Source organism: Cibotium barometz, chromosome 7 (assembly GCF_041138505.1).
Source record: "Cibotium barometz isolate CiBa-2024 chromosome 7, ASM4113850v1, whole genome shotgun sequence".
Classification (NCBI taxonomy): domain Eukaryota; kingdom Viridiplantae; phylum Streptophyta; class Polypodiopsida; order Cyatheales; family Cibotiaceae; genus Cibotium; species Cibotium barometz.
This window is the reverse complement of record NC_141052.1, coordinates 60,092,967-60,116,182: the sequence shown is the minus strand read 5'-3', so window position 1 is coordinate 60,116,182 and position 23,216 is coordinate 60,092,967. Positions and strand designations below refer to the sequence as shown.

General features: G+C 42.0%; 1 protein-coding gene and 1 long non-coding RNA gene across 12 annotated transcripts; both read right to left on the bottom strand.

Annotated features, from left to right (window-relative positions):
* Positions 1 to 13,141: 13,141 nt before the first annotated feature.
* On the bottom strand, positions 13,142 to 14,023 carry LOC147637268 (uncharacterized). Of its 2 annotated transcripts, XR_015266370.1 has the most exons (3): positions 13,891 to 14,023; positions 13,685 to 13,768; positions 13,142 to 13,560 (listed from the first exon to the last, which is right to left on the bottom strand). It is a non-coding gene; the product is annotated as an uncharacterized LOC147637268 (long non-coding RNA). The 2 variants fall into 2 exon arrangements; XR_015266369.1 differs by having other exon boundaries at positions 13,685 to 14,015.
* Positions 14,024 to 15,317: 1,294 nt separating this feature from the next.
* On the bottom strand, positions 15,318 to 22,191 carry LOC147637267 (uncharacterized). 10 transcript variants are annotated; one of them, XM_086800899.1, is made up of 8 exons: positions 22,023 to 22,174; positions 21,724 to 21,935; positions 21,518 to 21,586; positions 19,697 to 20,144; positions 19,431 to 19,550; positions 18,950 to 19,330; positions 17,077 to 18,842; positions 15,318 to 16,993 (listed from the first exon to the last, which is right to left on the bottom strand). In XM_086800899.1, exons 5-8 carry the CDS (start codon positions 19,536 to 19,538, stop codon positions 15,772 to 15,774), a joined length of 3,477 nt encoding a protein of 1,158 aa, XP_086657025.1. In that variant the 5' UTR covers positions 19,539 to 19,550; positions 19,697 to 20,144; positions 21,518 to 21,586; positions 21,724 to 21,935; positions 22,023 to 22,174; the 3' UTR covers positions 15,318 to 15,771. The 10 variants fall into 10 exon arrangements, with proteins under 10 accessions (XP_086657025.1, XP_086657029.1, XP_086657024.1 ...); XM_086800903.1 differs by having other exon boundaries at positions 20,067 to 20,144; XM_086800898.1 differs by having other exon boundaries at positions 21,518 to 21,558; positions 21,724 to 22,191.
* Between the last annotated feature and the right edge of the window lie 1,025 nt (positions 22,192 to 23,216).

Below are 23,216 nucleotides of genomic sequence, written 5' to 3'. Positions count from 1 at the left end.
TGCATCATGAACAGGTGATGGGACTACAGTTGATGTAGAGATGGCATCACACATAAAAAATGGTGCAATAGAAGCATTGAGTAGCGATGCATGCCCCTCAAAAGCCCAAGTCAAGGGCTAGGATCTATGGAAAGCCTTGTGTGAAGAAAGGCAACAGACAGTGGGATTGTTGGTGGAGATAAGATCCATGGTGTTAGGGGTCACATGAGAGATGGTGATCCATGGTGATAGGCACAACATGGGTGTCACAAGAGAGGAAGGCTATAGAGGGACGACATCACAAATTAAGGCCAAAGGAAAGCCCCCTTATGTTGGTAGAGATGAAATCGATAGATGCAAGCAAAGGCCCCCTTATTTATGTTGGGTAAAATGAGGGCAACATTGACTGCTACATAGTTTGTTTCAAAGGTGGACATAAACCCACTATCATTGGTGAAGAGAAAGGGTGATACTTGAGAGGCCATGTACTGTGCCTCTACAAATGGAAACAAGAAAGAGACCCTCCTTGTGATAAGCAGGGGTTTTGAAGAGGCTAGAGAAATCTGGTGATGTAGAACCAAGAAATAAGCCTCTCTTTGTTTGAGGGGGTGAGTATTGCTGAGATTAGGGAGGCACGAACATTTGCCTCGAGGACTTAAGGAGCTAGAGCAGCATGGGAAGCATGTGCATGAAAGTGTTAGGAGCGGCATCTTCTCTGCTAAACCTAAAAAAATAGAGCATTTGTGAAGCATGTTGTTGCCCCTCTTGAGAGGGCTATTGCGATGCCTACATTTGCCTAGAGGACTTGAGGAGCTAGAGCAGCATGGGAAGCATGTGCCTGGACGTGTTAGGAGCGGTAGAGATTAGGGAGGCAATAACATTTACCTCGAGGACTTTAGGAGCCATAACAACATGGGAAGCATGTGCATGAAGGTGTTAAGAGCTTTATCTTATCTGTTAAACCTAAAAAAACGAGCATTTGTGAAGCATGTTGTTTCCTCTCTTACGAGGGCTATTATAATGCTTGCATTTTCCTCACCAGAGAGGGCTTCAAGGAATGCATGTAAGATTGCTCCATGTGCACAGTTTGCTATAGAGGTAGACAGAAACCCTCCATCGTTTGGAGAGAAAGGGTACTACTTGAGGCCATGTAATGTGCCTGCAATGGGAACAAGAAAGAGAACCTCCTTGATAGGTAGGGGCTAGGCCAGTAGATTCTGGTGCTATAAAACCAAGAGAGAAGCCCCTCTTTGTTGGAGGGGGCAAGCACTATAGAGATTTGGGAGGCAAGAACCTTTGCATCGAGGACTCAAGGAGCTAGAGCAACGTGGGAAGCATGTGCATGCAGGTGTTGGCCACATTAGGAGTATCATCTTCTCTCTAAACCTACATAAAATAGAACATTTGTGAAGCATGCTGTTGCCCTCTTGTGCGAGGGCTGTTGTGATGCCTGCATTTGACTCATGAGATAGGGCTTCAAGTGATGCATGTAAGATTTCTCCATGTGCATAGTTTGCTGCAGAGGTAGACACAGAAACCCTCTGTTATTGGAGAGAAAGGGTGCTGCTTTGAGAGGCCATGCAATGTGCCTACAATGGGGAACAAGAGAGAGGCCCTCCTTGAAAGGCAGGGGCTATAAAAATTGAGTGATATAGAACTAAGAGAGAAGCCCCTCTCTTTGTTGTGGAAGGGGTGAGTACTAAGAACCTTTACCTCGAGGACTTAAGGAGCCAAAGCAGCATGGTGTTGCACCTCTTGCGAGGGCTATTGTGATGCCAACATTTGCCTCAAGGCTTCAAGGGATTCAAGGGATGCATGTAAGATTGCTCCATGTGCCTCTTCAACGAGGGCTTCCATTGTAACAGGTAAGTTACGCAGGGAAGAGCTGCCTTCTACAGCGGCTTCCACTAAGGCAATTGGGCAGCTCTCTACAAAGGCGTAACTTTTGTTGTGCAAGCCAGAATTGCACAGAAGTTACATAAGCAGAAGGCTGAGCCTTATATAGATAACTTTTAATTATTTGAACACCTCAATTGGTTATGGATCAAAAGATACGATTGTCTCGCAAGTTGACCATGGCCAGAGGAGTTGTCAATGCTTTTAGCAAAAAGTTGCCAATGCTTAGCATTTTCTCCCACCTTAATTACTCTTTCTAAAAATTGATTTTCCTAAACGACATAGTATTAGCCCTTTATTGGGTATGGCCTCAAACTTCTAAATTTAAAAATTACCTAAATCCGATGTGCTTGCGCTTTTCCTTGATTATGCTTGGCTAAAAATAGCAATTGGAGACTTGGAAATAGGACCTAAGGTGCCCGACATAAAGATTAGTAGTTGGTCATGTTGCATATCGAGGCTAAAGCTAGAGACCTAAGAAGGTGCCCAGACTAAAGATTAATAGTTGGTCATGTCACATATCGAGCCTAAATCTAGAACTAATTGTGGACCCCTCCAAAAAGGTAAAAGCATGGTCCTTAGCTGAAAATTAAGCCTTTCCAAGCTTAATTACATGAGTTATTTATGTCTGGTTCTAGATTTGAATTGGTAAGTCCAAATTGCATGAGACTTTCACTAGGAAAAATTTAGACTCAAATTGGGCACTTTAAGGATTGCTACAAAATGGGCTTTTGGGAAAAATTTTACAAATTAACTTAGAAGTGAGTGGAGTCTGGACATTTGGAATCTAATCTTTGAGACCTTTCCAATGATATATAGCATGATGGAAAATTTTGAATATTCAAGAAGTCCCCAAATTTTGTGATGATGAGACCTTTCCAATGATATATAGCATGATGTAACATGCCACATCATCACCAAATTTGGGAACTCCTTGAATATGCAAAATTATCTATCATGCTATATAACATTGGAAAGATCTTGAAGAGTAGATTCCAAATGTCCAAACTCCGCCCACTTCTGAGTTGATTTGAAAAAAGTTCAGCATGATCCCATTTTTGTAGAGAGAGAATGTGTAGCAATACTTAAAGAGCCCAATTTGAGTCCAAATTTCCCTTGATGGTCACAGTGAGAGGTACACAAGCACGAGACTTTGTCAGGGCGAGGTACACAACTTGTGCTCTCTTAGAACTTGACCAAGTTGTTGTGTGCTAGCTATTTTTAGTAGCTCTATGGACTGAGATTGTAAGTGAGTGACTCGTCCATGCTCGGCTTTAATTATTAGTGGCTTATCCACCCAGATAAGGTAAGCACGTATCCAGGTTAGATATCTCTCATGGCCTTATTGAGAACTAACCGAGTTGTGATCTTTTAAGGTCTTACACTCATTAAGACAACCTTAGAAGGTGATATTAGGCTCTAGAACAACTAAGCTTAAGTAAGCGACTTGTCTATTCCTAACTTTAATTAGTGGCTTATCTACCCACATAAGGTAATGTGTATCTAGATTGGATAGCTCTCATGTGGCAATATTGAGAACTAACCGGGTTGTGATCTTTTAAGGTCTTACACTCATTGAGACAACCTTAGAAGGTAATATTAGCTCTACAATAACTAAGATTAAAGAGTAAGAATAAGTTTCTGGCCCCAATAGGAAGTATAGTTACGTGTTTCACTCACTAACTAAACTTAAAGCCTTGTTAAATGCATATTTGTACTCTGAATAGACCATTTTGGGGTTAACAAGAGTTGCCACTATAATTTTACATCAAATAGCAAAGATGGAGACACCACAAGAATGTATGATCAATCTATGAAGCAACGGTGTTCAAATATACAACTTGAATGGATGCCCATCAAAAAATGGTCCCAATGGAACATTTATGGTGACTCCCTTTCCAAAAGCGTGTTGCAACAAGCTAGAATGAATTCCCTATGAATGCCAACTTCATGCATGTAATATGATATTAAGCATTGTACAAACAACAAGCCACTTATGAGCCTTGGGTGCCCGATCGGCCATAATTTAAGTGTGTGAACACTTATGGCCTTGTATATATACTCATAATACAATATACTCTTCCATTATGCAAAATAGAGTCTTGCTCTCTACAATTCTTGAATAAGCCCAATCCAAAAAAGCCTCAAGAAGACATAGCCATATCTGCTTAGGATGCTATGACACAGAGGACGATGCTTGAGCGAGTAGGTAAGGAAGCCTATAGCTTCTTGGTAGATTTTGGGGCTATAACATAAGTGGAGATAGACTTGAAGACTCAACACAAGATAGACTTGAAGACTCAACACAAGATTATATTTACAAAAGGTTGGGGCACATATGCATACAAGGTTATGCCTTTTAGCCTATCCAATGCCCCTAGAATATTTTAGAGACTTATGTGCACAACATACAAGGAGTATCTTTAAAAATTCCTTGAAGTATTCATGGATGACCTTTGTGTCAATTCAAAATGGAAAGCACATCTTTGGTGCTTATTACCACGAAAGGTGTTGGAGTGGCCAGCTGATATAGCCATTAGCATGTGCAAAGGTGGGTTTGGACACACATAGAGACGGGTTTTGATTAGATGTATAGACAAGGTGCCAAAGAACTAAATGGAACACATAATGAAATACTCTCATTGTAAAACACACATGTAAGAGCAACATCGTTATACTAAGTTAGCCTCGAGGTCATAGTACATGTTAACCACCCATTTGATTATAACATCTCTGGTCCACAATATATATTAAAACCCCCTTTTTTGTACACCATAGCCTAGCACTACCTGTCCTCTCTACATGATGGTGCACATGCACATATTTATGCATATTATCACTTTGGTGCACATATCATATATTTTACCTTAGGATATTTGGGTAACATTGAGCATAATGTATATCTTTTTGTGGACTCAACTATCGCCATGCATATGGGATGGCCCTATATTTTACTATTTATAGAGAGCACGGTGAGAGAAATCTCAATTCCCCTCTAGCCCAAGCTATGGATTCTATCCTTGTGTCCCTTCTGAGATTAGTGAGTTGAGAGTGAGTTTATCTTCTCCTTGTTCTCTTAGGAGTTTCACTTAGTATGTGGTGTGCTTGGGCATGCCTTGCTCACTCCACAAGGGCACTCCCCATGTGTGAGAGGATTGTGGTTGAGAGTTTGTGTGTAGGTTGCCATGTGCTTGTCATTTGCTTGAGCTTAGGCTTGTGATGTGACTGAGAGCTTGTGTGGGCTACCATTTTCTCATTGCCATGTGCTTGTCATTTACTTGAGCTTAGGCTTGTGAGTGAGAGGTGAGCATGGAGTGGTAGTGTGAGTGATATGTGAGTTTCTTTCTATTTCTTTAGTTATGTTCATTCCCACTTTCTACCCTCTTCCTCTCTCTTCTCATTTCCCTTAGATTAGCTTATGCATTATTAATTCATCTAGAATACAAATGGAGATTAGTACATTCAATATTCTTTTCTTGAGGACTTGGGTGAGAGACAAGCCATTGAGCACCTCCCATGGTTATTCCATTGACATGTGAACACCTGGATTAGAAAGCACCTCGCCAATGGCCTAGGAATGGTTCTGTTGCCAAGACAAGTTTGCAAGGAGGAGTCTTCATCAAACTTTAAGATGGAAGAGGTGTAAGGAAGAAAGAAGAACAATGGTGGTGAGCTCTGGTTTAGAAGTGGCTATCTTGTGGTGGAGCTCAACCAAGGGCTGGCGGTGGTCTCCGCTTAAACAAGAACTAGCAGTGGTGTCCCAACTGCCATTGTGGGAGAGATAAAAAGAGGAGGGAGGCATGTCAGGCACCTAATCATCAAGAAGTGCCAAGGGAACAAGAGGTGGTGGCGAGCGTTGTAGTTATAGCACCAAGGCTATGTGGACTCTGGAGGAGACAAGCAACACAAGTTTGTTGCAAAAGAGGTTGAGGTAGCTCAACATTGTAAGGCTGTTGTGTGGAGGGCACCACAACCTATCGAGAAAGAAGAAGGGGTGGTAGGGCTATCGTGGCAAGCAAAGCAATGGTGGTGGCTAACTGTGAGGGCACTATAGGCAAGGACAATAGGCAAGGTGGCTATTTTGGCAGAGGTAGTTATCATAGCTCTCCACTAAGCAACAACAACAATAGGTTTAGCACGAAGAGGAGGTATTAATAGTTGTGCGTACAAAATAGGGCTTGATTTTTCACTTTTACAAAAATAGCTCAAACACTAGAGCTTGTTCACACACTAAGTGTAAATAACCAAAACTCTTCTAATATATGTGCTAGTAATATAGCAATGCCAAGCATAAGCGTGCATAAATAATTTGTATAATCATTTGGCACGTGGCTAGTAAAATAATACGAAATAATAAAATTCCAAGATGATATTGACAAGATCCTCCATGTGCGACACGTGCGCTTCTCATCATCTATCTCACAAGCGTAAACACATTAGTTGTTCCAATTAATTGCCTTCTCTACAATTAATCCCAATATGAAACACTGATAGGCACAAACATAACATACACTTACCACTTTGTTACACTATGATGAGAGTATCATTATACAAATCATCTAGTATGGCGTGTATTGCCACTTGTTACACTTCAATTAGCATGGCATATCAATTGCATAAACCACTTGTTATGCTTCGACCATGTGCTGTTGTCTAGTGTAGTCCACTTATTTCACTTTGACCATAATACAATGGTCAAGCATGGCACTACTTGCTACACCTGAACAATATACACCCATCAAGCATGGTCTCAAGCTATACCAATAACACTAGGTAACTAGTATTTAATGTGGGGTCACCCACGATACCAATTCACTAGGATGGCACACTAGCGTCCCCGTTCAGCTAAAGGGTGGACATTATGTAACATCCGTCTCGCTGAGTAAGAAAATGACCTCAGTTGCGTGTTTGCTTATTGCGAGCAAAGAAGATCAATTGTCTTATTGCGAGCAAAGAAGATCAATTGTCGTATATATACAAATTCTAGTATCTTCTTTAATTATGACAAAGGAGATCAATTGTCTTATATATATACAAATTCTAGTATCTTCTTTAATTATGACAAAGAGACATTCTATGTGTAATAAATTCTAGTGTCCCATACCACCTGAAATTATCCCACATAAATCTAGAGATAATTATGCATCGAAATTCTTCACACATGATTAATCTTGTTTCCCATACCACAAGACTAATACATGATTAATCTTGTTTCCCATACCACAAGACTAATACCACCAGAAATTATCCCACATAAATCTAGAGATAATTATGCATCGGAATTCTTCACACATGATTAATCTTGTTTCCCATACCACAAGACTAATACATAGTGAAAATTTCATAAAGTATAGTTCAAGATGGAAGAGCTGACTCCTCCAAGAAGTTCTACTTTTGATGGAAGAGCTGACTCCTCCAAGAAGTTCTACTTTTGATGCATAAAAACTCTCCTTGAAATTTACAAAAAAGTCTTACATAAAATTTATTGTAAAAATAATCAAATGAAATGAATATATTACCTCAGTTGTCGTAGTAGAAGTCTTCTTCTTGTCATCAAATTTTATTACTTTTTTGGGTAAAATAATTTATAAGATGGTAATTTAAAAATTACAAAAGTAACAAACTTATCTGATTCTCATTTGTTGCGAGAAATCTCTTTTCGAATTCTTCTCCCCCGACTACACTCACTGACAAGCTGAGCTTGAAGAGCATTTAACTGATCTTGGATGGTAGGAGGTAGAGGATAGGTTGCTACTGTAGAAGGAATTTTTGAAGAAGAAGAATGAAAAATAATTGAGGAACATAAGAATTAGAAATAGCAAAAATAAGTAAGCTTATCCGACTCGTGTTGATTGAAAACAAGCTTTGTCATGCCGCTTTAGCCGATAATTAATGTCGAATTTGAAGTCGATTGTGACAGAATTGAAGAAGAAGAATAAACCCATTCTTTGTAGATTTCTGAGCTACCCAAATGTTTTTCAACTTTGAACAAATGCTAATAATGATATGGAGACCAAGCACAATGGAGAAAGGAGTTTCCCTTTTTGTCATAATCTCCCCAACAATTGGTGTTGAATTTAAAGCTTTAAATTTCATTAAGCTTTAGCATTTAAGGCTTTAAAACTTATAAGGTTATTAAATAGCTTATATATATATATACAGAGGCGACCCGTTGCTTTTCAGCCGCAACAACCTTCGTTGCCTCCAGCCCTCCAGCCTGGCGCCAAGGACTGCTTGCCCGTGTGCATTTTCCTCCCCTTCAGCTCTTTTTTGCCAGCGCGCTCTATTCCAAACTTTTGAATTAAAGACCTTGCAACCATTTCTCCAAAGCGAATTCTCCAATTAATTAAAGGAAAACACTATTGCCACCTATTAATTAATTAAACAAGCACAGGCACAAGCACAGTGGTTAGCAATTCTGAGATAAGGCCTTTGATCTCTTCAATGTGCTGATTCCATCCATATTGATGGATTATAGAGAGGATTAAGATTCATGAAGGTGGTTTTGGAAAAAAAGAGAGTGGGTTTCTATTTAGAAGGAGTGGTTTCTTTTGGATAAAGGTGGGTTAAAACCTGGTCCCTTGATCCAAATCTTGATCCCATGGCTCAAAAACTTCCCATAAACCTTCTCTAAGAGTACTTGACATTTTGTCTTCTTTATGCTCTACATTTTTGTGAGCTTCTTGCTTTTCTTAAAGTGCAAGTTCTTGGTTTTCTTCAAGTGCCAGTACCCACAGCTCTTAAACACACCACCTTGTGTACTTCTTGAAGAAATTGAAGAAATTATTCAAAACTCACATATACATCAAGAATTAAAGCATAGACTTGAATTAAATTGACAAAATTGAAGCATAGCATAAAATAAAACATGAGATAGAGTAGACATTAACATCAACACACTATTGGGTGCAATCTCCCCTCCATACGTGTAGCTCCACTTCCATGATATAAGTATTTTGAGAATTATGTTCAATATATAGTCCAAGGAGCTATTAATAGTTATGCGTACAAAATACAAAATAGGGCTTGCTTTTCCACTTTACAAAAATAACTCTAATACTAGAGCTTGTTCACACACTAAATGATCAAAACTAAATATATGCTAGTAATATAGCAACACCACGCACAAGCATGCATAAATAATTTGTACAATCATTTGGCACGTGGCCAACAAAATAATACAAAATAATAATATTTCAAGATGATTATTGACAAGGTCCTTGTTGTTACATTATTGGCCCTCTATGGTCTATTGGGGACGCCCATTCGACCATTGTGCCATGCTTGCAATTAGTATTGTAAGTGATGTTATATTAAATACTACATTGTAAGTGTGATTGGCATATGCTTTGTGGGTCTATGCTATGTATGCTGTGATTGGGTGATGCCATGTGTACGCATGCTAGTGTTGTTGATATTGGTGTTTGATTGCCTCACCTAACATGTTGACTTGTTGAGTATAGGTGATGAGTACGAGGATGCCGAATGAGGAGGCGTACTTGTGTGAGGGTCACCGAACGAGGTGTTGCATAGGCATGAACGCACGAGGATCACCGAACGAGGTGTTGCACGCACGAGGGTCACCGAACGAGGTGTCGCGCGGGTTGCGGGTTTTGTCATGTGCATGAGCATTTACATCGCCTCGACATTTATGAGTTATACTTCATTATTTTTGGTTGGCCGTGTGCCATTTATTTGTACTCGAATATTTATGCACCCCAATGTGCACGGGTGTAGTGCATGTGAACTAGAGATGCACTATTGTTTTTGGTACACACTAGATGTGTGTGAACATCCTCTAGAAGGATTGATTATTTTTGTAAAAGAGCCCTAGTTTTGGCAAAAGCTTCACGATTGGCTCAAGTGCTATTTTTGGGAATACATGATTAATACTCATGCCGTGCAAGGAGCCAGCACGCATGAAGGGGGAGATTTAACCCAATCCTTGTTGATTTATGGTGATGTTTTTTTGCGCACAGTTTTCAAGTCTATGGTTTATCTTCCATGTTTATTTCCATGTCTATGTTATTTGTTTGGAGTTGAATATTTATTTGTGATTATTGTGTGCAATTTTGGTACTTTGATTCTCTTTTGTGTGGCAAGTTCCTGACAGTCCTCCATGTGCGACACATGCATTACTAATCACCTATCTCACAAATATAAACACATTAGTTGTTTCAATCAATTGCCTTCTCTACAATTAATCCCAATATGAAACGTTGATAGGCACAAACACAACATACACTTACCACTTGTTACACTACGATGAGAGTATCATTATACACATCATCTATCATGGCGTGTATTGCCACTTGTTACACTTCAATTAGAATGGCATATCAATTGCATAAACCACTTGTTATGATTTGATCGTGTGCAGTTATCTAGCATAGTCCACTTATTTCACTTTGACTACAATACAATCGTCAAGCATGGCACTACTTGTTACACCTCAACAACATACACCCGTCAAGCATGGTCTCAACCTATACTAATAACACTAGGTAACTAGTATTTAATGCGAGGTCACCCATGATACTAATTTACTAGGATGGTACACTAGCGTCCATGTGTCCCCGTTCAGCTAAAGGGTGGACATTATGTAGCAACTTAAGTTAGAGAAATCTTCATGTTAGAGAAGTTCACCCATAAGAATACACCTTCTGTCCAATGCCCATGCACATCACCTGTAGATTTCCTATGGACATCACATTTTTTTCACTTCTCACATCTCACAACATGCACATACACGCGCCTGTAACTACCCTCGTCAATGCCAACTCTCTAGGTACATCTCTAGATGGGAGGGAAGGAAAGCCTAGCCCATGGTATTACCCATTGCATGGAGAACCCTCGAGCTTGCTAGTATCTCTAGAATGCTTCAATGGATATGACCTTTGCAAACTTTGGCTCCAACTCAATGCGAACACAACCTCGCCCTTGCTAATATATTCGCCCACAAAGAAGCCTTATATGTGAGCATCATGTTGTGTGATCGAGACATACTATCATGTCGCGCCAAGAAGTTTTGGACCACCATGTACGTATGCAAACCATTCCATGGTGGTCTTGGTACTTATTCTACCAAATCGCGGGGTGTGGACAGCTCCTGTCACCTTTCATGCCACATCACCAATTAGAGTGCTAGGCCTATCCAAAGCTTCCCACCACTTTGCCCTATCGGATCGGTCTTGAACTATACCACTTAATCTAACCTTCCATCCTGACAGCACCTTCACCACCAGATTAAGTGATGCAAGGCTGGGGTCACCATTGGGAAGGAGGGTATATTAACATGGTTTCACCTGCCGCCGTCGACCTACCGTAAGGCGTTTTGTCATCTTACCCATAGGAACAAGAGCTTAACTTTTGTAAGGTAGCGCGCTCAAACATATAAAGTAGCCTTACCATGAGCTTAATGTTAACCATTCCGTAGGTTAACATGGTTTTGCCCGTCAACATACCATAAGGCACTTTGTCATCCTACCCATGCGAACGGGCCCTTTTGTAAGATGGCATGCTAGAACATATAAAGCAACCTTGCCATGAGCTTAATGTCAAATAGGGAAAATTTATGGACTTAGTGTACATACTTGTTTAAGACTAGTAATAAATGTTGGACCATTTTTAAATTTGGCCAGCCAGTGTGAAAACTAATCACTTTTATATAAGTCATTTTTTACAATAAGCAATAGACAATCATTTCCTTGCAATAATTTTACTTGTGAGTTCTCCTTCTTTCCTCTTCTTGCTTGCTTGAATCTTTCTTAATGTATGCTAGATAGGTTTTATTGTAGTTTTTCCTCTTATAATAGCTTCTTCTTCTTCCCTTGCCTTTGTGAGAGAGAACCTGTCATGTGCATGCTCATTCCCAGGGCTATTTCCTTAAAGGGCAATATATAAAGAATCAGTTAGAAGCAGATTTAGGAGCTACAAGAGCTAGGTGTGGGCAGGGAAGACACTGGTGGTAGAATCCAAGAGGTTGTCAACCAACATTTATGGAGATTGATCTCAGTCGACTGCAGCAAAGAAAAGAGGTTTATCCAAGGACCTGGCCGAATGCAGGTCAACCAATCCATATGGGTTTTCCATGGCTTATAAATAGAAAAATGATGTGATCACTCACTCTTCGAGGGAGTAGGGTCCTTAGACTAGATTTAGACTAGGTGAACTACCGCCTTTTGATGGCAACCAAAGGCTGGCCAAGAGCTGTACACGTTTTTGTACTATATGAATATATTGAAACTCAGCTATCACTCTCTTCTCTCCGTCTCTCTTGTTTGCATTTTGCATCAGGTTGTTCCAAGATGGTGTTTAGGGCTGAAAGAAGACTCCCAGAGCTTTCGCAAGCTTCAGGCTGATTTTGAGAACTCCTTTAACAAGGAGCATTCAAGTGTGACAACAGAGTGAGGACGCGATGGACAAGCTAGTGCACCCACATGGGAAGTTGCATTTGTGGGTCTAAGGCAAAACCCAATGACACATGCTTCAGCAAGGCTAAGGTAAGCTCTTGACTTGAACACTCACTCTCACACAAGAGGATAAGGAGAAGAAGCACACAAGAGCTCTCAATCTCACACAAGGGAAATGTCCATTTTCATTAGTTGAGTTATCTTTTAGACAAACTTACTAAATGGTCGGGCACCCCAACACGTGTGGCCACGTAACCGTTGGCTAATGTCTGCCTTGGCCGGACATTATGACAAAGCACCAAAATTTATGTCTCTTGAAACCCTGGCACTTTGTCCAAAACTCTAGTAATTTTAAAAAAAATTAATGAAGCCTATCAAAGTCGTCCACGTGATTAATCGCCAAATCACGCAGGCAAAATTACTAAGTGACCCAAACGAATAGATTTGTTGATGTCGATCACTCGTAAATGACTCTTGCTTAGTAAAAAATGTGATGAAGGAACTCGTCAAATTCATTAACCACCATTAAGTGGCTAATGTTTGCCCTGGCTAGATATTATTACAAAGCACAAAAAAATTTGTGTTTGTTAAAACCCAAACACTTTTTCCACAATTCTGACAATAAAAATAATTTTTATAAGACGCATCAGAGTCGTCCGTCTAGTTAACCACCAAAAACGGGATTATAAAAAATGTATACTTTCACGACGTGAATATAAATGCATGCAAATGTCAAAGGTTTTCTTTTCTCAAGGTCGCATCAGAGTCGTTCGCCTGGTTAACCACTAAAAATGGGATTATCAAAAAATGTATACTTTCACGATGTGAATAAAAGGAATCAAACTAAGAAAATGTATGCAAATGTCAAATGTTTTCTTTTCTCAAGGTCTCCCGAGTATATGCATAAGTCTAACATTAAACAAAAACATCCATTCTTTTCTTCTTTTTCTCTCTAAATATCTAGCCTTATCCTCTTCTTGACTTACATAAACAACATAGTTCATAAATCATTGGCTAAGGGAAAAGATACTTGCATTAGGGAGTGGAGGCTCTAAAAAAGAGTGGAGGAAGCAAGATTGCCTCCTTGGCACCGGCACCAAAAATATTATGGCCCGTTTCGACTTTCTCTAGAACTCCCTCATTCACATGAAAAATAGCAAAAAACAAGCAACAAACGTTGAGATCTTACCTTGCCTCCAAGCCTAGGTCTCTTGAAGCCATCCAAGCTTGACTAGAGGTTGCCAGTTCCTCTCCTCAAGCTCTCTCTTCCTTACTGTCACCAAGGAAGCTATTTCACCTTCTCTCTCTCACACACACACAGAGACAAAAGCAAAAGCTTGAACTCCCTCATTCACAGGCAAATAGCAGAAAACAAGCAACAACCGTAGAGAACTTACCTTGCTTCCAAGCTTAGGTCTCTTGAAGCCATCCAAGCTTGACTAGAGGTTGCTTGTTCTTCTCCTCAAGCTCTCTCTTCCTTACTGTCACCAGGGAAGCTATTTCACCTTCTCTCTCTCACACACACAGAGACAAAAGCAAAAGCTTGAACTCCCTCATTCACAAGCAAATAGCAAAAAACAAGCAACAACTGTACAGAACTTACCTTGCCTCCAAGCTTAGGTCTCTTGAAGCCATCCAAGCTTGACTAGAGGTTGCCAATTCCTCTCCTTCAAGCTCTCTCTTCCTTACTGTCACCAAGGAAGCTATGAGATAATGCCTTATATACAATTGTCCCTTATTCACACTTGGCCTATGTTAACTATTAGGTACCCTAAGAAGGACATTGAGAGTAAGAAGCAGTTAATGATGGCACTCTCCTTAATGAAAATTAATGATCACCTTTGGGTCGTCACTGAGGACAGGGAGGGGAGGTAATAAATGACTTCCTCTCATCTACACTTAGCTTAGGTCTCACGTCGATAATGCCTCCTTTATGAGGAGTAGTCAAGGAAATTGTGCATAACTATTGAAAAAAACTTTGGGAAGATAGTTGATCTAACTCCTACATGCAAGTTCAAACATGAAAAATGGTCCTCTCATAGCAAGAAAGCCACTCAACCTGCAAGCAACTCTTTTCTAAGAGTTGTTATCTGATCTCTACAAACTAGATAGTTTCAAGATTCTCTGGAGCAAGAAATTTGTGGGAAGCAATTTCCATACATAGCCAATGAAGACAAGGCTCAACTCGGGAAATTTTTTTAGGGAATTGGTCACCTAAAGTATAGAATGTAGAATGGTTGCTCTCAATCTTGTTTATCGACAAACTCTTGAGGAGAACATCCAAAAATATAGGGTAGATGGTACAATACTAAGGCCTATAATAAAAAAGCACTCGAAGCCAACTTTCGCACACAATACAAGGTTCTCTTGATTTAATTTCCAAACCTACGAGCTATATTCACACAAAAGAGGCAATATGGTTTGGAGTAAGAGAGCACATCGTCATTGCAAAAGGCACCCTTCCTTGCCTGACACAAAATTGCGTTACAGATTTTTTCTTTTAAAAACTCCTGTTCTAGATCGCATGTAAGGTGACAAGTAAGAGGGCATCGACTGCCTACTGGCCCCTCCACCCCACTCATGAGCTTGTCTACCATGCCAAATTCTTGCTTGAATCTTGTTTGCCATTGACATTTCTTTCATTGATGCATCTCTTGTGTAATACTGCATGTTGGTTTCCTTGTGTTTAATAACTCTTCCCAAGTATTCTAAGGTTGATGGTCACTTTTTTCATCCCTCAAGTCAACTTCTATTCAACACTTCTGATTTGGCACTTGCCCTCATCATGAATCATAATCATATAGTTAAAGAATTGACTTACCTTGATTACTCTCTGGGCTATTCTAAACCTCAAACAGATCCATTGAGTCACTCTCGTTAGCCCATCTTTGGCTCACTACTATTGTCATGGAGTACAAAACAAATACCGAAAGTAATGATTTGACTTCCCTATTCAGAAGAGGAAATAGCATCTCTCTACAAAAAAGCTATTCAATAGGCAGATGTTCCAACATGGTGAGTGCATTCAAATTGACATACCAATGTAGCTTTTATGACATAAGAACGAAGTCACAAATCAATAGAGTCTAAGGGAGATGAGTGGTACCCAAAACCCAGCGTACACAGCATTGCAAAGGATTAGCAGAAAAGGGCAATAGTAGACACCTGAAAACTCTTCTGTATAGATGAGCCCCTCATAGTTACCAACAGAATAAGAAGCCCAGCTTACATGGCATTGCCAAGGATTAGCTAAGAGGGGCAATCGTGCATACCTGCAAGAAGCTTATGACTGAACAAGCCTCGTCTTCAAAAATTGCACACAAAACTGACCTCCCAAAAGAGAGAAAACATAGCAATTTGTATGCTATATGTCGCATAACATGACATGGTTGGAAAGAGCAAAGCTCATCTGTCAAGTGTGAAGTGCTTTTCTCCCAACAGTACCATCCTTTCACCAATATCTTCCTCCTTCACCAAGCAACTGTTATGAAGGACGCCGCCTTCTTGGTGCGACATCATCATCTGCCTCTCGGGTGGTTACATGTTTGTGCCCACCTGTAGACCTGTCATCCTTGCTTGATGATCTATGAGAATCTCGCCTCCTGTCATCTTCTCTATCTCTCTCTCTTTTGTAGGAGCTTCCTTTATCTCTATCCTTGTCAGCTTCCCTTGGACTGCTACTCCCATCTTTTGAATGTGAACCTGTGGGTCTTAAATCTTCGTCTTCACTTCGCTTTGACCGTCGAGCCTCTAAGCTACCATCTCCAGACTTCCCCGTATAAGCAGAACTCAATGACCCTTTCAAAGAAGGCGAGTTTCGGGTCCCAGCTAGGACTTGCCGATCCCGCTCATCCATGAGAGAGGAGCCATGAACAACATGCGGAGAGGTTCTTTGAGGAGGTGCATGGGAGCAAGATAGGGGCCGTTTGAAGTCCCGATCTCGATAGCTATCTGCCTCCCTCTTATCAGTAGACCACCTTGAGGAAGATGTGGGAGAGCGCTGACTTCTTACAGAGGCAAACTCTGAATGGTTTAGAGTACGGTGGCTAGACGGTGGTGTCCTTGACCTTACAACTCTGGACTCTGGCCTCATGTTTGGCATCCGCCTCATTGAATTTGAATGATCCAGAGGATGAGTTGGCCTGCGAGGTGACTCGCTTCTCCTCGATTCCATTCCCCCACCTCGGTATCTGTCCATCAACCCTCGTCCAGCTGATCCACCTCTATCATGCATAGCACCCACAAACCCTGGCCCAGTACCTGGTCCCAAACCTCTCGCTCTCACATTCACACCAGTAATTCTATCAGTTCCCACACCTGCCCTCATCGAATAGTGCGGCCCTGCATCTATGTCAACAGGAGGGCTCCTGCCAACTTGAACAAGAGCTCCCCTGCCTCCCCTACTACCACTCACCGTAGATCGTATCCCTCCTCTACCTGGAGCAATCACACCCCCAGATTTTGTGATTGTGCCATCAGGGGCTACAATAAACCCACTATTCTCAACCCTTGCAGCTGCCACTGCTGCAGCATTAGCAGGTCCACCAAAGCCAGAAGTTGATCGGTGTCGTCCAGGACCCCATTGGCTCATAGGACCAGGCTGAGTGTCAATCCATCCACCAACCCTACCCCTGCCAAAAATTCCTGCTCTCCTTCCAAGGTTTCTTCCTCGAACAGCATTATGAGCACTAAAACTATCATCCAGTCTGCAGGGAAAATAAATGTGTCAATTAGAAAATTTTGAAAAACAGAAAAAAGTGGAGAAAGCACATACAACCAAAATGCTTACCTTCTTCCCTGACTGTAGCTGTCTCTGTCATGCAAGACCTCCTCAGGATGTCTGTCCCCAAAAAAACTATCTGCTCTACCAGCAGAGAATCTGTCTCTAGTGGTACCATGTCCGGGCCCAAAGCGACTTGCAGTATGAGAACTGGACAAAGAGACCCTTCCTCCAGGACTAGCCCAGGATCCACCTCGACCTCCTCTCCGAGAAGAGATCTCTTTTGCAGCTTTCAATGCCTCTTCAGCATTGTCGAAACCCTCCGGCAGCTGATCCCAACCTGTGGGCCTGCTTCTACCTGATGTGGCATGCTTCTCCAAGCTGGGTTCAGACAGCTCATCATGAGAAGAAGCTTTTACTTGTGTCTCACCAACATCTGACACTGCTTCACCTTCCCATGGGGTAAGCTTTCCAGATTCACTATTGTAAGTCCCATCCTCAGCCTTCCAGTTCTCATCTTGCATCAAAGTGGTTCTGTCATCTACATCCAATCCCATGTCATCAGCATCTCTACAGTCAGAATCACCATAGTCGACATGCTCCTCTGCTTCAGGCTCCTCTGATATGTGATTCCAACATTCAGCATCATCACTAGGTGACTTAGCTTGCTTTTGAAATTTTGACGTGTGCTTTTCTGGAATATCATCTTGATGATCTTGCATCCCTGACTTCTCACGAACTGCTACACCACCTGAGGTCATCTCCCCGTCCCAAGAGACAGGATTGTTTGATTCAAGATGATGTGTCACACCCTCTGCCTTCCAAACACTTTCAGTTTGCATCGCCAATGGTGTTGCTTCCTCTTTTTCTACACTGCTACGATCATCCACTTGTCTGCATTCTGAGTATCCGTACGCAACACATTCGTCAATCTCTGGCTCCTCTGCTTCTTCCTTGACACCATCATCCACATAGTCATTTTTCCTGTTACCATGGCTGCCCTGGTCAGAGGCTGTGCTGGTTGATATGCGGGGGGTTTCCGCACCCTCTTCATCCTCACTATTCTTGCCTGTAGCCTGCTCAGTTAGTGTATCCCAAGCTGCCATATCTGTATTCAGATCCCAATGCAATCTATCATCTCTACTGAAACTGCTGGATTCAGATCTCAGTAGTTCACCTTGTAATCTTCCTGGTGAAGCATCCCCATCAATCCCATCTTGGTTCATGGCATCATGTGAACAGTGTCCATTAGCCTCCTCCGAAAACCCTTCTGATATATCCCCAACTATATCATCATCTTCAATACTATGACATTCCTTTGCACTTGTTATGGCCTGTTGTTCATCTTCCTTTTTGGGACTCTCGTCAATTTTATAAGAATTTTGAGAGTGTGGTGAGGATGAAGCAAGCAAAACTGCGCACTGTTCTTTGGCCTCTAGTGCCCCTAGATCATGAAAGGGAGTTGTCATAGCTCCCTCAGCAGTGTTGAGCTCACCACCTGAAAGAGCGAATCGTTGCAGGGGTGAAGCTGGCCGTGGTGAGGAAACAGATTTTGACGAGGACCTAGAACGTGGCACTGGAGATCTGGGAAAGGGTAGCCTGGAAGGTGACCTTGGGAGTGCAGATGGAGATCTAGATCCTGGAGAGGAGGACCTCTGTGGAGATATTGTCGGCAGAGAAATTGACCTTGGTGGAGGAGACAAAGTTTGAGGAGAGGGTGATCTTGGCGGCGGGGATGGAGACCTCATGACTTCAGCAATTAGAAATCTCCGTTTTTTGATTGGCACAATGGCCGGAGCATCATTAAATCGCTGCCCGAGCAGCGCTACTCCTGACTGCATCACACAACATGATCGATTATAATTCAAAAAGAGGATTAAACAGAGAACATTTGATTGAATCACCTTACATTCTATAGAGCAGTAAGACTTCAGGACATCACCTTTCCAGAATCACTCTCCTTGGCCTCCGTATCAGCAGCTTGTGCCACGTTTTTTATCTCATAGCTATTGCCTGGCTGGCTTTCAGGAATGTCCTCAGCTTTCATCATTCCATTTTCGCTCACACGAGCTCTCTTTGTAGCCTGTCCAGTTGCCTGAATAGATTTCATGGGCCGTTTCATACCAACACCTGTGTCCATTTGTTTAGCAGCTGCAGGTTTGTCTCCACCATCTTTAGAATCGTTTGTACCTCCATTGTGCAAAGCTTGCCCACCACAAATGAGGCATTGCAAGAGTGAGCACCTAGCAGTTGTCGACTCCTTACATGCTGCTGCACAGCTTCGATGAAGAGCAGCTAAGCTGGTGCCACAAGCACAAGGCACCTGAAGATAGAAAAAAAGAAGATGAGTGTAAAGGGTGAAGAGTGCTATACAAACAACTTAGCAACAACTGGATTGTTGAGCAAGCATTGAGTTCACATACAAGGTCATCAAAATCTTCATTTTTTTCACATCCACAAACACAGCACTCGTGACCATTCGATTCCATGTACCCCGACCTAACCGCACTTGAGAGCTCTTCAAAGTTCATTGCCCCTCCTCCCTGCCATGACACCACCAAAGAGCATGCAAAATTAGGACAGACATTATAGAAGAAAACATCAACATACATGTACGTGCATTAACAGCCTTGCAGTCCCCTCATAACATGATTATAGCCTGCCAATGCCTTCATCTGGAGGCCATTACCTTGAGGCTGTCGGGTTAGATGCCTTTAGACAAGAGAAAGTTGAAAAGCTCCTAATACTTCTGTCGCAACCTCAAAGGGCTGATTACATTTCACAATTCACCCATAACTGTTTGTGTGCTCTACTTGCAGAACAAAAGAAGAGCGGTAAGACTCCCTGTCCAGTACTGAATTCTGTTTGTGTTAACCTAGCTAGAAGTCTCTGGCTGGCTCTGGGTTCTTTTAAGCTTATTTTCTAGATGCAAAACAGCAAAAGCATCCAGCTTCGGTCCAGTAATCTCACAACTCCTGCAGACATCCTTTCCCTGTGCCCCCAATAGCTTCCTGTTAAATAAAGACATCCCGGAGTTGTCGCACATGCCCGAGACTAACCTGTTCCTCCAACCTGATGGCTAGAATCTCCTCCCTTTCCAGCAATAAGCAAGTAGAGCAAACGTAATCCTCTTGAGCCTGCAAAGGTCACAAGGATCGGTATCAGCAAACCAAACCTTCTCAGAAACATTCAGATAAAGCTCCTCCAGCTCAACCCTGATAACCAAAAGCAAGGCCACCTTTGCAGAGCACCATCTTCTCCTTGAAGGATATGCTCAAAAAGTATAGCGTGGTCAAGAATGAGCATCCCTATGACCCAAAAAATTTTTGATTCAACCTATTGCAAGGCTCCACATCTGTAACAATGAAATTCCCAAGAGGGTTTCTCTTCCGCTGCCTCCATCTAACTAGAGGTGAACACCCTAGAAGTCCAAGTCGGCTACGTACACAACATGAAGGAGTCGTCTGAGAGAAATGTATAACCTGTTGCTCTGGGAGAAAAGTCTTGGCATGGCATTCTGGGTGCTCTAGCCCACCACACTGCTTGCACTTGGCAGTTGAGCCACCATTCTGTCTGCAAACCCCTGCCTCACCCCCACATGGCAATGTCCAGTTTGCAAACCTGTACGCCCAGCTTTTGAATGCCGTGCTACGCAAAAAAGCTGCAACTCTTTCCATTCCAGATTCAACTTTCCTACTTAAGTTCCTGAAAGATATGCTGCACAAAGAGCCATACCCAAACCTACAGATGGCAGCCGTGAACCACAAACCAAAAACTGTGTTCCGCCGTACGCTCAGATAGGCAGTAACTTTGGGATTCGAGATCCCCACAGCACGAGATGCATCCACTCTGGGAGAAGTAGAGGCATCAGCTACTCCAACCTGCACGCTGCGGTGCGTAGACACACCAGAGGTGCCAAAAAGGAAAGACCTAAATGCTGGTAGGGCATCTGTTGTTAGAACGAACCGCAAAGCACCTGCCTTTCCATCGGGGTCATTAGGAGCCTCCGATGAGAATCTTTTTTGTCGGGTTCGAAGAGGTCTCATAGATAATGAAGTGGACTTGCACTCCACCACATGGGAAACCTCGCCAATGCTTTCATTCACTCTTCTGATGGAGAGCACAACACTTTCATACCAACCCATGTCTTGTGGATCTATGTCTTCTTTGGCCCACCTTCCTGCCTTCTTTCGGACCGATATAATATGATCTGATCCAAGCTTGCCCATATTGTTCTCCAAGCCACTTCGTGGGGGTTGAAACCCTAAGCAAGTTGAGGGTTTACACAGGAGTAGTCATGCTGCTGCATCAAAGACCTCCTCTACGCATGACCTAACCTGCTTCCCCTGGCCCCTAAGAGACTGTGAGGCTTGAAAACCTAGCTAAGCAAATGGCTTACACTCAAGTATTTAATTCTGCTGCAAATGGCCTACCGTGCTTTTACACATAACCCCTCATAGATTTCCTCTCATGAGAATTTATTTTAATTTTAATTTTTTGCCCTGGATACCTTCAGCTCGAAGACCTGCAGAGGCTTTGCCTGTTCTTCACCTGCAAAGGTTTTACCTTCTCTTAAGACCTGTCAATGAATGCTTATATAAGCTTTCCACATACTGTAAAAACCTGTTAATCCATCCAAAGAGACTCAACAATCTTTTCTCTTACAGCCCTCCAACAGTATCCAAAAACAATAGACTTTTCTCTGAAGAGCTCAACCTGGAAAAACGATTGTGCGAAACCCTACTGCTCCTTTTGCTCCTCCGACCGTCCGCTCCAACGGACGGGATCCTGCTGCACGGAAGGCGGTCCTTGGCCTCGCTTGAAGAAGGATTCGAGGTCTTTATGCGTCTTGCTGTGTCGAGATTAGGGGTAAAACTCTCTCAGAAACGCAAGGCAGAGACTAGAAAATGCGTTAAGATGCAGGCCTCCTGCTGCAGGTTAAGCCTCCCCCGTTAGCAAACCAGAATACAGAGAGGAAATGCAATGAAGATGGAGAATGGAGATGAACACTGCACCGAGGGATGAATGGACGGGCCTTTATTTCTCCTCCAAGCCCAGTCCCTAATTCGAGGCATCTTCACACAAGGGGCGACTTAGCCTTTGCCGGTCTCGTGTATCCATCGCTCAAGTCTCACGAGTCACCATTCGTTTCGGTTAAAGACGAAGTAGAAAGAAGATGCCTCATCCTAGCCTATAATAGACATGCATTAATTCTTATTCCTTGAAGAAACAATTTAAAGGGGATAAAAAGAATAGATATGCATTAATTATTGAATCACTTATGTTTTTGCTTCTTATAGCATTGCTAATACACCTTCCACTAAAAACAAGAGCCTACCATTTTTTGCCTCAAAAGCTTTTCTAGTCTATCACTAACCCATACCCAGGTTATCATGTCTCAGTACCATTACTTCTGTTCTCCTGTAACTACCTACAACTTGGTAAGAAAAAATGAAGAAAGAAAGATTTCCAATCAATCAATATAATATTTTATCACTTAGTCCAACACTTTGTGATTGAGAATGTGGGACCTACGTGTGAGACCATGCCCCTTGTTCTTGTATTAACTTGACTCATATTACATGGTTACACACTTGGACAAGGGTCTTCTCAACTATTGACTTTGGTGAATCCTCTATATTGCATCGTTCTTTGGGTTTACACACTTATCACTACCCAAAGTGGCTTCGAGCCGACCATTTTTTGCCTCAAAAGCTTTTCTACTCTACCACTAACCCATACCTAGCTTATCACGTCTCACTACCATTACTTCTCAATATAATATTTTATCACTTAGTCCAACACTTTGTGATTGAGAATGTGGGACCTACGTGTGAGACCATGCCCCTTGTTCTTGTATTAACTTGACTCATATTACATGGTTACACACTTGGACAAGGGTCTTCTCAACTATTGACTTTGGTGAATCCTCTATATTGCATCGTTCTTTGGGTTTACACACTTATCACTACCCAAAGTGGCTTCGAGCCGACCATTTTTTGCCTCAAAAGCTTTTCTACTCTACCACTAACCCATACCTAGCTTATCACGTCTCACTACCATTATTTCTCATGTAACTACCTGTAACTTGGTAAGAAAAAATGAAGAAAGAAAGACTTCCAACCAATCAATAGAAAATTTTATCACTTAGTCCAACACTTTATGATTGAGAATGTGGGGCCTATGTGTGGGACCATGCCCCTTGTTCT

Excerpts from the sequence above, each read along its gene's own strand:
- LOC147637267 (XM_086800895.1), bottom strand. The coding sequence starts at position 21,236 with ATGGGCAAGCTTGGATCAGATCATATTATATCGGTCCGAAAGAAGGCA. Across the intron at positions 20,145-20,489 it reads CTTTTCTCCCAGAGCAACAG|GCTCAAGAGGATTACGTTTG; the intron begins GTTATACATTTC and ends TGACCTTTGCAG. Across the intron at positions 19,331-19,430 it reads ATGAAGATTTTGATGACCTT|GTGCCTTGTGCTTGTGGCAC; the intron begins GTATGTGAACTC and ends TTCTATCTTCAG.